Genomic DNA, 16,300 nt, shown 5'->3' with positions numbered 1-16,300 from the left:
GGAGCGATGTGTGGTGTTTAAGAAAAAAAAATGGGATGTAGAGAAACTAATTCAAAGCAATTATGAATTTGTATGAATAACATTGCTCAGAACATAATATTTTTTCTGCTTTTTCTTACTACTATTTTGGTCCTCACACCATTATGCGCTTAGCCTTGATCGCATGAGCCAGTGCTGATTGATTTTTTAGTTTGATTGCTATTAAATTTTCTTCTCTCAGTATTTGCTTTTGCTGATATACGTCAACTTTGTCTGACTTTCTTAGTTTTTGTACTTAAAAACGTACCCCTTGATAAATAAATATATGTATATATATTTTTTTTTTTCAAAACTCTCACACGCAATACTCAATAGTTTCAATTTCATTAGAAATGTTAGCATGCAGTTGAAATTTGCCTAGGATTTTCTTTTCACTTGATTTTTTAAATTACAAATATCACAATACTTGATGATGATATCGGTCTTTTCTTATTACTTATTGCTTTTCTAGTTATTATTTTTTTTCTAACTTATTTACGCTAAATATATTGCATTTCAATATGAATTTCGAAAGGTAAATAAACTTTTGCGCTTTGATTATATCAACACACACTTGCTCTTTTGAATTCACCACACTTAATGTTATACTTATAACAATTCATTAAAGGAACACAATTACTGCTTTAGACAAGTGTTTAACAACTACTTTCATACACATATACCTCTATTGGTATGTATGTATCTGACTAGTTTTACATAGCTCTAACGGATACTGAATGACGACAGTATGGCAGAGACGTTTAAACCATGCCAAAACCTTCACTGCCCTCACTTATAGCCAGTAGAAGTGCCTTCTCAAATTGTTCGTAACTCTCGTAGTCGGGCAGGCAGAGCTGATTGAAGCTTTAGAATAGAAAAAAATTGGAAAAATTGCGAAAAAGTAGAAATATGTACACAAGAAAAACATTTGCGTTTATTTTCGTAAACTCACCACGTGTGCGCTGTCGGTAGATTACCGAACGTCGGTGCTGCAGTTATTTGAAATTGTGGATTCAATTCCTGAAAACCGCCTGGTGGCAATTGTGAACAACCTGTAGTGAATTGCAGCAAACGTGCCATTTCAGTTTGACTAAAATTACTAACAGCCGCCCAAAACCAAGCCAGGACACGTCGGAACTCAGCGGAATTCCCATTTATGATATGATGAGCCTTGAAGTCGGCTATCGAATATTCGCCGGTGCCGCACATCAAAAGCTATAGTTAAAAAAAAATTGAAATTCGTCCAAGTGAGATCCCTATATGTATCGACCTCTTAACCTAACCTAACCTAGGTTTCCATAAAAACTCACCTCTAATTCGTTCTCATCGAAAATGCTCAGCAAATTATCCGGTATAATACCATTTAGGCCCTTTAGAAATGCATCAACCTCTTCTTTAACGCTACTACAAAGCCGTTGTTGCGCCAAAGCATCGAGATATTGATTTTTAGTCGCATTCGAGACGCGCACCTTCGAGCCATTCGGCGTTAGCTCAACAGTTTTGCTCAATTGCCCACTGGTATCGTAAACTTCTTCGACAAAATACAATTCTAATGAGTCGGTTGCATCTAAATCTGTATCTAAAATATATTTGATTTTGGATAGATACAAATCGGGATCGTCTTGTTCGAAGTACTAAAGTGTGAGAAAGATGTGTTTATACAATGTAAATTTAACATTAAAATTGTCTCTATTTACCTTATAGTGCACGCGCAAACCGATGAGTTGCGCCAGAAATGATCTGGTAAAACGTGCTCGCACCAGCTGCCGATAAGTGCCGCCCAATGCACTTTCATACAAACATTTACCCACAATCTTGCCGGCAAATTCGAAATGTTTCAGCTTGAGATGTGATGGTCGATTTGGATTTGGATGTACCAGCGCTTGATGCTTGTCATGAAATGTGCAGAAGAGACCGCCGCGTGGATCGAACAGTGCGCTGCAAACCAATTCGAACCATTCACGGCGTAAGCCACCCCAATCGATGCCTGTTTGAAAGCAGAAAGAAGAAAAGTTTATTTGGAAAAGTTGATATGGATCTTCTGAAAACATTTTGGTTTTATAACAATTGTCGTGAGAGGGAAACATCTGATTCTCTTAAAAAACTTGTTCCACATTCACTGAGTGAAATTTTTCACAAAAACAAATTTATTTACAAGGTTTGACAAACGAAAAATCATCACTTACCTTGTTCTCCCTGAAATGTAACCTCAAAGTTACCACACCAGTCTGATACGGAGAAACCTTTAGTAGCTTTCATGCTGCTCTCTAATATCTTTTCACGATTCACCCTCAATGCGAGCTTTTCATGATAATAGCTCGCATGAAATTTTCGCACTTCATGATAGAAAAAGTCCTGTTTATCCTTAAACGTTTCCGAACCACCAATATTCTTCAACAAAAAATGTGTAAAAGTTGCCGCAATAATATTGCGATCACGTGATGCTAATTCGATTTTCGGCTGGGCACCATCATCAATTATAAACACCGGTCCATGTGGCTGTGTGGCCATTGTGGGCAAAAAATGGAACTTAGTTGACGGACACAGACGGAATGTCGCAATGCGTTTGGGTATAAATTTGAGTATCATCTCTTTGATGGTCACCTGAAAAATAAGTGAATTCTACATTTGAAAATTGACGCTGCCATATGAAGCACATTTAACTGTAAACACTCACTTGTTTGGGCCCCACATAGCAGAGAACTTTACGTGGCTTACTCTTCGGTGTGCCGTAGATGCTTAATAATTTGGCTTCATAGCAAATATTATGTTTACGTGATGCGATATTTTTATGCACTAACGTGGTGTCACTGCCTGTAAAGCAGGGTGAGGAGAATATGAAGTGAAAATAAATAGAAAAAGTTTGTTTAATACGACTCGTGTCGACCATTTGACCTTTAGAAAGTTCAACAACCATATATGTATGTATGTAAGTCTGAGTTTATATATCAGCAAATCATTTTTTATTTCCGTGTTTGCGAGCAATTCGCACGTGTGCGAAATGTAAAAGTGAAATTCGAAATATGTGAACACCGTTAGAATGTTCAGGAACTCACCACTCAGAACGATGATGTCAAAATCACCGTTTGGCAGCTTCTGTTCAAGGTAGCTTATAACGGCACGCAGACATATTGGCTCCGGGAACAGCGCCGTCACGGTAACACGCGTATTCACGCGGTCATAGTTGAAGGCGATGGCGTGATGTAGTTTTTCAATGGGTTCGCCATTCAAATCGAAAATCTCGACACGATAGCCCTGCACGAAGTAAAGTGATTCATTATAAAATGTTTTTGTGGCAACCACCGCCAGCGCTCACATGCGTAACAATATCGATATGTATGTATGTAGTTCTTTGTCCGAAACTTACCTTTACCGGATCATCGTTTTCATCGAAATTACAAGCATTTCCGAACTCATCGCGCGGTTCAATGTGCAACATTGTCGGCGTACCGGCACAACATATTACCGTGCTAGCCGGACGTATGAAGCGCGAGCGACGCGCATCAATTGGTCCGGGTACAAATGTTTTGGTGAAAGGTGAACCGGAAATGTGACTGGAACCGATGAGCACTGAGATTTTATATTGTCCCGCTGTGCGTACAGTGAATTTCACTTTGGCGATATTCGCATTATTCGGATCTGTTGATGAGCCCAGCTCGCTAATAGTTACAACCTTACGTGTACCTTCGGTGACTTCGACAAAAAATTGATCTGTATCACAGATGGGATAAGGCTGTCCGTTACGTTGGAAAAAACGTACAACAAAGCACATTGTGCCACCTACTGCCGCTGGATCCTTCCAGTCCCATTGCACTTTGCAATTGGCAGGTAATAAATATTTTCCAGTCACATATTGTAGAAGTGAATGACGTGCTTCCGGCGCCAGTGATGGTTGTGTCATGGCGGCCAACGTGACAAGTCCGGCGACCGATACGGATACCACTAACATGCCACCCCATGTCCAGGCATCTTGATGTTGACTGGATTTCACCACGGTCGACCAAAGTTGTGCCTTAAGTGCATCCAATTGTGCCTTGGATGTGGGCAGATTCTGGCGTGCTTGCGACCATAATTGCCAATCTTTACCGAGTATTTTTGTAGCACGTGAATCCTCCAACCAGTAGACATCTTCGAGTGATGCTACTTCGACGGCTAGTAGGCGCTGATAGTGGTGTTGTAAGCGATGGTCACGTAACCATTCGCGTAAAATGAGTTTTTGTTGTAAATGTAGTGCAGCGCGTTGTAAGCGTTGTTCATCGCCAGGTGGCAATTCGGGGAGACGTTCCGGATCGCCACAACTGGACAAGGAGGAGATGCCTGAAAAAAAAGAGGAGACACATACTTAAAAAATAGTGTAAGAAATATGTATTCTTAAAAAGTTCTTCGACAAAAAAGGAAAAAAGTTTCAAGTTGTATTCTTAAAAAAGCATCTTCTGGTCTATCGAAAACAATTCAGCAAATGGACAGAAAAGGCTCATCTAAATTACGAAAAGTGGTTCAATTATAGTTTCGGATGTAAAACTCCATTTAAATCGACTGAGTGTCTGTTTGTCAAGTTGAGGAAGTAGTTCTACTAAAGCAATCAAGCCAGTGATGATAAGATTATCATATTCAAAGAAAAAGCACTGTACAAATCTCTTTATTAAAAGTAAATTTAAAGACAAAAACGACGAATATAAGGCTTTGATATGCGGCGACTGGGCGATTTTACCCAAGCTGGTTAAAGATTGTTTGGGTGTTAAGTTCCTTAACAAGGCGTCTGTTTGTCTCAAACTTTTCTTAAATACTTTTTTGTGATCCATTTCTTTGAAAAAGGTTTTGCAGGATTAAAAAAAAAAAAGATTTTTGGTTCTACTGACGCGTTGAGAGTTCAAATGGCCCTGTTGCTCTTCAGGGCTGTAATTTTGACATGAAGAAACTTCCCATAATAACCCATCCCTTGCTTTAAGGGACTCAATTTCCTTTCGACCCTCCATTGGCCGATTATCAATAGGAGGAAATAGCGTGCTACCGCAAATAAAATGCAATGAGGGGACTTCAGTGTATCCGAATCACATTCACAGTTCCTTCAAATATTTATATCACTCCATTCGTGTTCATTCTCCATAACCGCATTATGATCAACTTTTATTACACATATCACCTACATAATAAAGCTTTCTCGCCTTTTTTATTGCCGATTAATTTCAAAATTATGCATAACTTTGCTTAAATTAATCAGCAGCGCCATCCATCAATCAAAAACAATTTTCAGAGTCATGAAAATAAATTTCGTTATATACCATTCTTTTAAAAGTACTCATATAGCCTGCCATTCAGCCACGAATAAAATATCACTTGATACAGTAACAAAAAAGTACTTGCCAAATTAGCATGACTAAATTGTGCTGAAATTGTCGTTGGATATTGGCAGTGACATTTCCAAAACCCAACAATTGCCAATCAATTACCTTTTGCTACTTACTTACATTTGTACGTGTATGCGCGTATGTAAGTGTAGCTTTATGTAACTACGAAATATACCGCTATTTTTGTACCACCAATTCAAATTTACCGTCAATGTTTTCGACATTTTATATACACACACATACATAATGTAAGTCAGAGTATCAAGTAGCCGAGAGAAAGGTAATAAAAAATAAGTGAGGTAATTGTATACTTATTTGCTTATAAGTAAGAAGCGCGGCGCGTTTATCGCAGATGCCGATCTCTTGTATTTGGTAAAAGTCGAAAGGTGAAACTTTGCAATGGTCACCGAGGACAAGGTCGAGGTGCACGTTATGCAGTGAATATACATGTATGTGTTATATATGTGTATGTGTGTATGCATAAGTGTTTGTGTGAGGCGTGTTAATGCAAAGGCAAAAGGCGAAGTCGTCGAAAGTACCTAGCAAGAGAAAATATAAATAGTTAAATGCGAGTTTTGATGACCTCATAGGTCCCTTTGCGTAGATTAAGGAAAATATATATATTACGATTATACTTAAAAATATATACATATTTCTACGTTTCTATGTATGCTTCTACTTGTATAAAAAATATTCAGAGTTTCTGAAAACTGATATTAGACTCCGCTTTCTATCATTTTTTTCAACCTCAGTAAACAAATATATGTAGATGACAGTTGGCGGGTCCTACAAGTTTAAAGTTATCGTCGAACCCCTAGTAGGTTTTAAGAGAGACCAATTTAAGGCAGAAAAAAGTCTTTGAAAATGGTAAAAATTGAAAAAAACACAAACCTGGCTATTTGAATTTTTAACAAAAATTTTGAGGTTATGTGACAGAAGTATGAAAATTGAGGTTGTAGATCTTTTTATTATTTACAACCCTGTCGTCTAACATAGAACTCACAGTATTGCCATTTTCAACAACCGTCCTCTCCTTCTTTCCGCTTTCAGATTGCACGCAAATTATATTTCCTGTTTTTTTTCGTTATTTTGCAATGGGTTTCATACTATTAGATATGGTTTGTTATATTCTTCGCAAGGTCGACAACGTCGGAGACCCTATAAAGTATACATATGTATGTATGTGTATATAAACGATCAGCGTGATGCGCAGATTCGATTTAGCCATGTCTGTCGGACAGTACGTGCTATTCCCTCAGTTTTAGATATGGACCTGAAAGTTTCTCCTTTAGCCGCTCATTCTTCGGTATCCATATCATATAGCTGACATTTGAACTGACCGATCATCCTTTTGATGCTAAAAAATGCACCTGTAAAGGATATTATATGTAGTTTCGGTGGAGCCGAAGAAATTATTTTGTCTTTTTTTGTTTTGGGCCAATTTTCGACCCGGGTCTAATTAGAATACATTTCATTTGATGCCAAACGGAAAAATACATCATAATATGATACCCAATGAAGTGAGGAATATCTCTGAGACCAAAAGTATATATGAGATCTTCAGGTCTATACATTTTCAACATTAGATAATCAAGGATTTTTAACTTCGTGCCTAAGCTAAAAGAATCTATTTTATTCAAGCGTGGCTGTTAAGGTTCTACCGAAAAGGTATATAAAAATCATAAGATGCTAACTCTTTCAGGGGTAACATGGGTTTAATTCTATAATACAAGGTGCGTTCCAAAGTAAACAGGACTTAAAAAAAAGCAGAACAAATGGTTTTTCGGCAAAATCAATTTATTTTATTCAAAATAGTCTCCTTCTGCTTCAATACAGCTTTTTGCATGGTCCATAAGCATGTCGAACGAATGTTTTACCTCGTTGACCGGTATGGCCGCCAGTATGCCGGTGCAAGCCTTTTGAATGGCCTCTACGTCTGCATAATGCTTTCCTTTCATGGGCAAATGCATTTTTCCGAAAAGTAAGAAGTCGCAGAGTTTCATATCAGGTGAATACGGGGAGTGGTTAATGGTTCAAGTGATTTTTGGTCAAATCATCGGTCACAAGCGTCGATCGATGAGACGATTCTGTGCAATTTTTGGTCGTCAGTCAATTTGTGCGGAACAAACCGTGCACACACCTATCGTAAGCCCAAATGTTTGGTCAAAATGCGATAAATCGATATTTTGGAGAAGTTCAATTCCATTTCCATGAATTTCAATGAAGATTTCGGATGATGATTTTGATGAATTCACACACAGTTTTGATGGAATTTCCGGTGATCACGGATTTTGACTGGCCGACATGTTGATCGTCATTTATGTCCTCACGACCACTTTGAAAACGTTGAAACCACTCGTGCACTCTTCTACGGGATAGGCAATCATCGCCATAAACTTGTTTCATCAATTGAAACGTTTCGGTAAAAGTTTTACCAATTTTAAAACAAAATTTAATGCTGGCTCTTTGTTCGAAGCTCATTTTCGCACCGATAACACAAACATACTGACACTTAAAACGCAATAACTTCACTTCCAATCAATGAAATATCATGAAATTCTTACTGGACAATCGATAAAGATAGCAGATTCTAACGAACCAGTCGACATATACATAGATGGCGCACCAGGGGGCACTAGATTCAAAAAGTCCTGTTTACTTTGGATTAGATTTATAGGTGAGTCATGTTCATGTTTTCCTCAAAGTTAATTTCAGTATTTTTTTTACTCGAGTAGTATTTTTAACAAAATTTCTGCCGTGTCACCGAAGCATGCCTCTAACAGACATATACCCTTATATAATTATATACCGAAATGAAGATATACCCACATACATAAAAGCGTAAGGGGCAAGAATAAACGTGCTAATGACTAGTTACATTAGTAAACATTCCTCATATATAGGTTCATGTGAATATATATGCGCATGTGTGCGTAATTGCCTGAAGTAGCAACTACCGGTTCACCATGTTGTTGCTGTTAGTGCAATTATAATAGGCAGCTTGCGTGTCATGAATTTTCAATGAGCAATAGCATACTTTTAGGCAAATGAGCAGCTAAAAAGAAAGAGGAAAAAGTGTTCAGAAAAACGAAGCGTTTCCGCTAATTTTTCGTTTCATTTGCTAGCGGAGGTAGGCAAAGGCAATAATTTTCTATAAGTACATATAAGTACAAGTCCAGTTCCAACTTATGTAAGGGAATTAGTATCAACATGCGCAAAATTAGTTTAATTAATTAATTATAACCAAATTGTACCTTATTGAATGAGTTTATGTAGACATATATATTTATTAAATAATTCTAGTTTATATGCAATCAAATTGAGTTTTAGTAAACCTACAGATGATATCTCGTTTTGTTTTCGGTAGTCATACCGAGATTTGCAGTTATATAGCTACTATTTCTGGCCTAGTCTCGATTAGTTTCATTACGTGCTCAAATTTTTACTAGAAATCTTTCATTATCATATTCATAGTTTTCAGTTTTAAGACCTGAAACTGCAGTTCCCTTTATAGAGCGGGACGGGGAGGCGGAATTTTTCTCGAGGCAGATTGATCATTTCCTTAATCCTTGCAAGATTCTACCCTCCCTGCAGTAGCTTAGCATGCCGCATTTCTATTGTCTGCTGCTAATGCTGTTCTCTCCCCACTCTAGTGTGGGATCGCACTGCAATGCATACTTCTGGCCCCATCATCCTGGACGCTGTCGCAGAGCGTGTTAGTTAGCAGCTGCCCCTTTATGTTCCGGCACGCAGATTAGGGGTACCCGGTTGCACATGCTAGGCGGTTCAGCCTTCCTATAACATACTCCACTAAAAGTGATCAGTTTGTATGACAACTATATTCTATTGTGGTCCGGAAAAGACGTTTTCAAAATTTCATTTCAGCTCATCATGCTAATCATTTGTACTCTTCTTCCGGGTGTTAAACCTTCGAGGCAAACTTAATATATCCTTTTCCTTAATAGTCTTTATCCATACATTCCTATTCACCACCTCTCATTTTATATGATAATTCGTATAATAAAATCATAAAAAGGTCAATAGAAAGCAAAGAAAACACAGACCAACCCTTTCTCGAATTCTCGCAAAATCGCCTGATTTATCTGTTCAATACTTTACAAGCGTATGCATGATACTCACTCGCTCAGATACATATGTGTGTATATATTTACGTATGAACTTTGTGAGTTATATCCCTTAATGCTTAAGTGATGGATTGTTTGAAAAACAAAGTGGCACACTCGCGCGCAAAAGTGTTTTGCAAATTCTCTTGTACACTTACATAAAAATATATAAACTCAAATATGGCTTATACATATATGTACATATGTATTTGTTTGCGTTTATATATAGATTATTTTTTTGCTCCAAGTCCTTTTATTGATTTCCTTTGTGTACAAACAAAGAATGTAATTTTTCATGCAATGACATACGGGCTTGAAAATTACAGTAAAACGAAAGTTAGCAGAAAGAAAGCGTGCAAACCAAATCACTTGTCTATATTTATTTACTTATCACAACACAATGATGTGTGGGTGGCGTATAGTATGTAGCAAAATACCAGACATAAGAAATGAAAAAGCAACGAACACACGCTTACGTTAATGTTTCTATATGTATATACATACACTCAATATTTGTATTTTTTCGCTTTTATTTACCATTTTGCGTCTTTGCTTGAGTGCACAACGATAAAATTGCCACTTTGATTGCTGGGCAAATAGAAAGATTGGCGGAATGCAGATAGACACTTTCGGAAAGTATTGTAACGGGTATAAATAAAACAAGAATAAACGTTAACTTCGTTTACACCGAAGCTATAATACGCGTCACATGTAAAAAAGTTTCCATACAAGTACTTGATTTCGATCGCTCAGTTTGTATGGCAGCTATATGCTACATAAGTAATCCGATCTGAGTAATTTCTTCGAAGGTTGTCGATAGTATATTTTACAGGACCTCAGATAATTTCCTTCTGGGTGTTACAAACCGCTCGAACAATTTCAATGTTTCAATGAAATTTAGTAACATTTCTCTGATATTTTTATAATACACTGTGAGAATGGCCGAAATCGGATTACAGCCAGGCCTACACATCTGATTCTTTCTTGTAAAAACAAGAAAAAAAATTAATATAATGGTATAAAGCTTTGCACGATTAATGCCTTTAGAGCATGCCAACTTATGACAAAAAATTGTCTAAGCCCAACAAAAACTGTTCAAGCCCCTAGGTACCGAATATTTGGACTCCAGCCAATAGTTACCTTTTCATCGAAAATATCGGTTAACGTGTCAGATTTATAATTGAAATTCAAAGAGAGTCCTTTCTTGATAGTAGTAGGACAGGGTGCTACAAATAAGTTGAATCGGGTCAATACTTCCCTTAACCGCCATATATCTAATATAAAGATTACGAACTTCCGGATGACTTTATACCACATATATCGGCTAATATGTGAGTTATCCTAATAAAATTGAGAGAGCGTGTTTTCCTTAAATCGGGTGAAAACTCGCTCTACACTCCATACCATAAATCTAACAGGCCTAATATACCTGAACGTACTTCCCCAAAGAATGTCGGTAGTAACTACCTGGTATATACGATATACGACTAGGAAGACATAAATGCAGTCATTGAGTTCAAAACTATCAATTATTTTATAGGATTCCCCAAATGGATTTCGCTATCGTATTTACCCATGGTTTTACCTTCGGACCATACTTCTCGGTCACATTGTCAATCTGGCTCAAGTTCTCGTACAAAATTTGGTATGATGCCGTACTCGTAATAGCGCTCAACTACTTGGCTGGATGTCAAGAGCGATATTTGCATTTTCATTGCGACTAAATAGTTTGAATTTTTTATAGATTTTCAACGCTTAAATAATATAAAATATTTATAGTTTACTGCAATGATTTTTTATAGCAAAAGGCAATGAAATGCTGCACTAATTATTTAGCAACACCTCATGAGAAAATAAATTCATATGCATGTTTTAAATATTTACATCTGCATATAGTACACGTGTATGCGTATATAGTATATACATAAAAGACAATCCATGGAGGCCAAAAAATGCAAAGGCAGCGTTAGTGTTGCGGAGAGGTAAGAAGAGCAGTGTTGCCGACTTGCAAGTGGCGCATTTTGCATATTTAATAGGCATATATCATAACATCATCGCCCGACAAGTGCATTTACATACAACACTTTGGCATAATAAATATTTATAAGTATAGTATATATGCAAAAGTATGTGTGAACTGTTCAACAAGAAATAATATTTCCCGGAAGAACACTTTGCAGTATACATAAAAAAACCGTAGAATTTAATGTTGGAAGAGCTGAAAGTATTATAGAAGTTTAATATGTAAGAGCTGGGCGAATAAAATTGTTCGTTTCAAAAATTATAATATATTTTAAAACTGTTTTTCCTATAAGTTAAATGTTTGATTAACCTAGGTTTATTTAAAACACACATAGCTTAATAACAGTTCCCGCAAATTTTACGAAATATACGTTCGATACCTTACTCGCCTTAAGCTGTTAAATTGCTGAAGCATGTAAGTTCAATATCCAAGCTCTCATTTTTTGATCTACAAAATACTAATCTAACAAAGCCTTGGACAATGATTCTGACTAGGGTCATCTGTCACCTGCGGTTATAGTAGTTTATATTTCAAGGTAGACGACTCTGTCTACATTCTATCATGATAAAAATATGAATAGGTTCTCATTCCACATATGTATGTCTAGGGAAGAAGGTTTGCAACCAGACTAGAATGCAATCTGGAACAATTTGGATTGATCAGTTTGAATATCTGCGCTCAATAAGTTCACACATAGATTTTTCTGACAAAAATTAAATTTTTATACTTTATAATTTAAATTGGAACAGCTTTTAATGAGGTGGGTCTCTTATAGGGACTTTTCAGTATGACGCTTATAGGCCAATTTAATCTTTCCAGGTTTTTCCGTTACTTCTTCTGTAAATTTGCATTACAAGTAGATCTTATATATCCATCAATAGCGTGAAAAACTGACTTAAAATTTACTGAAGACGAAATAACGAACATAGGGCCATCTGTGCCTGCTAGATCTGTATTACAAAAAAACGTGTGTAAAATTTGAGGTTATATTCGTTTAAAATAAAATTCGCTCTTACCCAAAAAACTGCAATATTTTCTATATTTTTTTAATAATACATTCTACTCATACTTAAATCTACATATTTTATTATTGGGTAGTCGAAAAAGTCTTTTCGTAATTCTAATCACACATCAAATAATTTTTTTTTATATTTATAACAATAAATAAATAAACAAATAGTAACATATTGGTTGACCACTTTTTGCCATTTTTCCGCTAGAGACATTATTCCATCAGTTGGAAACTTTCATCAGGGTAAATCGAAATTTCGAAATTTCCAGAACGGAAGCGAGCGAACCATTATTGTGCTACACGAACTGATACAGCATCGTCTCCGTAAAATTCTCAAATTTTATTGGTTGCTTGCGTGGCATTCTTTCCTCTTTGATTCAAAAATTTTAAAATATAGCGAATTTCTTAATTATTTTCACTGATTTTTGAACAGCTTAAACTTTCTTTAATTTAATTTTTTTAGTTAAATGTAGCTTAAGATCTCACCTTTTCAACACTATATGGTATGATACAATATAATTGATAGCACTGGAGGTATACGACTGCAACGACATCTATTGACAAAATACGAAAATACTTTTTCGACTACCAAATATTTTCATGTGAAAGTTAAGTTTTTTATTATTGTAATTACGCAAGATTACAAAACATTGTAATGCTTGCAAATATTTTGCCGCTTGTATATAAATACATGTGGATAGTTTGTTCTCCAACTTTGGCATTGAATTTTAAATGACTGCATCATTGTCATCAGATGTCCTCTGAGCAACAATATAAATTTCTTGGCAATTGACAACAGAGGACATATAATGCTTTCGTTGCAAACAAACATTCTCGTAATGAGTTCATATTTTTTTGATTTTTCTTTTCTTCTTTTCGGATTGCATTTTTATGCCACTTTTTGCAATTGCATCGGTATACATTTTACAATTGTAGTGAAATGCTAGTCCTTATTGGTCTGAAAAATTTACAATTCTTACATTATTACCAAGATAGAATCTCTGCTTCCGGCATTATGCCGGATGCAAAATGGAATTCATCGTTTTTCCGATTGTTTTTGTTGATCATTAGGTACAGATTTTTTCTATAAAATGTTGTCAAATCATTATACAGAGATCCAGAGAGAGAGAGAAAAAGCACCGCCATAATACAAGAAATGGTTGATTTTGTAAAAGAATTTCAAGAATTTTTGTAGATATTGGTGGATTCTTAGTTCTCAAGGCCGCTTTTGTCTCAGAATAAGCTCACCTTGCTTCTCCGCTACTTTTGATAATACATATTTATGTAATAATATATTGGTTTATTTTTAGCTACATATAACCTATACCTCTTTTTATTGCCACAAATACTTCAGAAATCCAATGGAGATTTCGAAATCTAACCGTCATTTCTAACCTAAAAATCATCCGTTCACATTCGGGTGTTCAAAAACGGAAAAAACTCAGATTTTCGTTCCGCCCACCTGATAGCATTCCTCCAAATTATTTGGAAATTACTTCTAATAGTGCAACATTGATATATTTATCTGTTTACTATATTCTTGTCACCATAAGCTTACTTAGTAAAAGCTTTTGACATAAAGTAGTTTCGGTCCAATTTTGTTTCAGAAAAATTTGATTATTTCTTGCAGAAGTATAAGCTCCTAAAAATGGTCCGAATCATTGGACAGGAAATTAGTACTCAAGTATTTCAACAACTAAACTTTCAAAAATGTTTCTTTGTCGTAAAAATTAGTTTTTCTGTTCAAAGAAACGATCAAACATTTCATTAGAAAACCAAATTAACGTTATGTGGCATCAGAAAGTCGCATTCCACGCTGCCTGTGACTGCCATGCGGTAAACGAGTATCGTTAAGTCAACCAAAAACAATGACTCAAACGAATAGACAGACTAACTGCACACACATACGTACATATGTACGTATGTATATTTGAAGTGAAAGTGTGTAAAAATTTTACGACCCTGCCGAGTATTGTACATGTGTACGAATTTGCATGGCCTGATCGCCTTAATTGCTGCAAAGCATTTTCTCTTCAAAATGCAACCCTTCACTTGAAACGAAATAACGTAAACTACAGACATATATTTGTTCGTTGTATGTATGTAGACCCACACACACAGAAATATTTTACGTACAGCACGCGGTGCGCTTGTGAATGGAAATCAGCAAATCTTTCATTCATACGCAGCAATTCTGTATGTATGCATTGCTATGTGTATGCTAACCATTTTGGAGGCCCTAAAGTATGCAATGAATTGCATAATGCTTACGGCTTTGACCCAAATTGCAATTACACACACACACACATGCGCTACCCACATACAAATATTTATGCTCCTAAGCCTACATACAAACATTCGTATGTTCTGTTCTGTATTCATCTGCCTACGTTGCACTACAAGCGCGTATGTGTATGTGTGTGAGTGTGTGGGCTTTTGCCACGTGTGCGCTTTCTGCGCTCATCAGCCGCATTGTGGGCGATTGTAAAAACTGACAGCAGCAGCAGTCAGCATATAAGCTGCTTTGGGCGCAATTTCATGCCAAAATTTGCAAAAAACAAAAATGAGTTGGTTGAGATTTTTTCGCAAGCATTTCATTTACGTAACAATTTGCTGGAAAAAAGTTACATTTCATTCAGCAATGAATTCAGGCAGACAAGGTTAGCGTCTTGAACAGTCTTCTCTGTGTGCCAAAAAAATAAAGAAATAACGTAAAATATGTTTGCACTGATTTTCTTTGCTTTCTGCTGCGCGTCTTTTACTTCAGCTTAGCCCTGACAATGAGTAATAGTAAAACTTGGCTTTTTAAACTTTTATATTTCTACAAATAAGTTTGATTTTGCAACAACAATTTGATAGGTGTTTCTACTCAAGCAAGTGTGAAACTTTCAATAATAATTGATGGCTAAAAATTATATTTACTTGCTTTTGTTTTATAGAAATAAAGCAAAGACCGTAAAAAATTATAAGATCAAATGAATAATCTGTGCAGTTTGCTTAAATGGTATTCTAGTCTAGTCTAGAAATAAAAAATAAATCGATTTGTTTTTGTTTCAATTTTCAACTATTCAAGAAAGTGTCTACAAAAGGATTTTTCAAAATTCAAATTATTTTCGGAGGTATACGTACCCTCAAAAAAAAGCTTCCAGAACAACGCCAATCCAGTCAATTAATGTAATTTCACATTTACTGTCAAAAGACATGTTTTGTAAGCAAATGACTGCAAACTCAGCTCTTCGACAGGGGGAATCATCCCTTTTAGTCGCCAGTAACAAGGACATTCTATTTTACATAAAAGTTTCTATTTCTTCACATTATCACCTAATTTCGAAATCCTACAGAGTTGAGGAGAGAAAGAGAGTCGCCAATATTGCCTTCCCTTTCAGAAAAGAGTGGGAAAGGGGCGAGGCAGACAAGGGCGCAGAGATAAGCATGTATACAGATGGTTCCAAAATAGATAACCGATTGAGAGGCGGTGTCTTCTCTGCAGAACTAGAAACCAAAATCGCCATTGGGGTACCAAGCCACTGTAGCGACTTCCAGGCAATTAAAGAAACCCTTCTTGTTCTGACAAGGAGTGTGCACACAACAAGGAATATACCATATTTGTATATACAGATAGCCAGGCGGCTTTGAAATCACTAAAGTCCCTTAGTGTTTCGTCTAAGTTAGTGAAAGAATGCCATGATCTCTTAGTGAATCTAACATTCTGCTGAGTCTCGATTAATCAACTTTCTCAACATGTAGCTCAGAGAGGATCCAATAGAGTGGTGGA

At 36.2% G+C, this 16,300-nt stretch overlaps 1 protein-coding gene across 5 annotated transcripts in view; it reads right to left on the bottom strand.

Moving 5' to 3' along the window:
- Window positions 1–204: 204 nt before the first annotated feature.
- Window positions 205–16,300, bottom strand: part of LOC120767897 (apoptosis-resistant E3 ubiquitin protein ligase 1) — a 39,045-nt gene continuing 22,949 nt past the window's right edge. For 4 of the 5 annotated variants that reach the window (XM_040094234.1, XM_040094238.1, XM_040094237.1 and 1 more), the window contains 8 exons: window positions 3,386–4,335; window positions 3,075–3,273; window positions 2,696–2,832; window positions 2,205–2,640; window positions 1,716–2,005; window positions 1,329–1,652; window positions 971–1,233; window positions 205–882 (listed from right to left, as the gene is read on the bottom strand). In XM_040094234.1, coding sequence (XP_039950168.1) covers window positions 780–882; window positions 971–1,233; window positions 1,329–1,652; window positions 1,716–2,005; window positions 2,205–2,640; window positions 2,696–2,832; window positions 3,075–3,273; window positions 3,386–4,335 — 2,702 coding nt within the window. In that variant the 3' untranslated portion in view covers window positions 205–779. The remainder of the gene's footprint in view (window positions 883–970; window positions 1,234–1,328; window positions 1,653–1,715; window positions 2,006–2,204; window positions 2,641–2,695; window positions 2,833–3,074; window positions 3,274–3,385; window positions 4,336–16,300) is intronic. The other variant, XM_040094236.1, reaches the window with a different exon arrangement.

This window comes from Bactrocera tryoni, chromosome 2, assembly GCF_016617805.1.
Source record: "Bactrocera tryoni isolate S06 chromosome 2, CSIRO_BtryS06_freeze2, whole genome shotgun sequence".
NCBI lineage: Eukaryota > Metazoa > Arthropoda > Insecta > Diptera > Tephritidae > Bactrocera > Bactrocera tryoni.
This window is presented reverse-complemented; position numbering and strand designations above follow the sequence as displayed.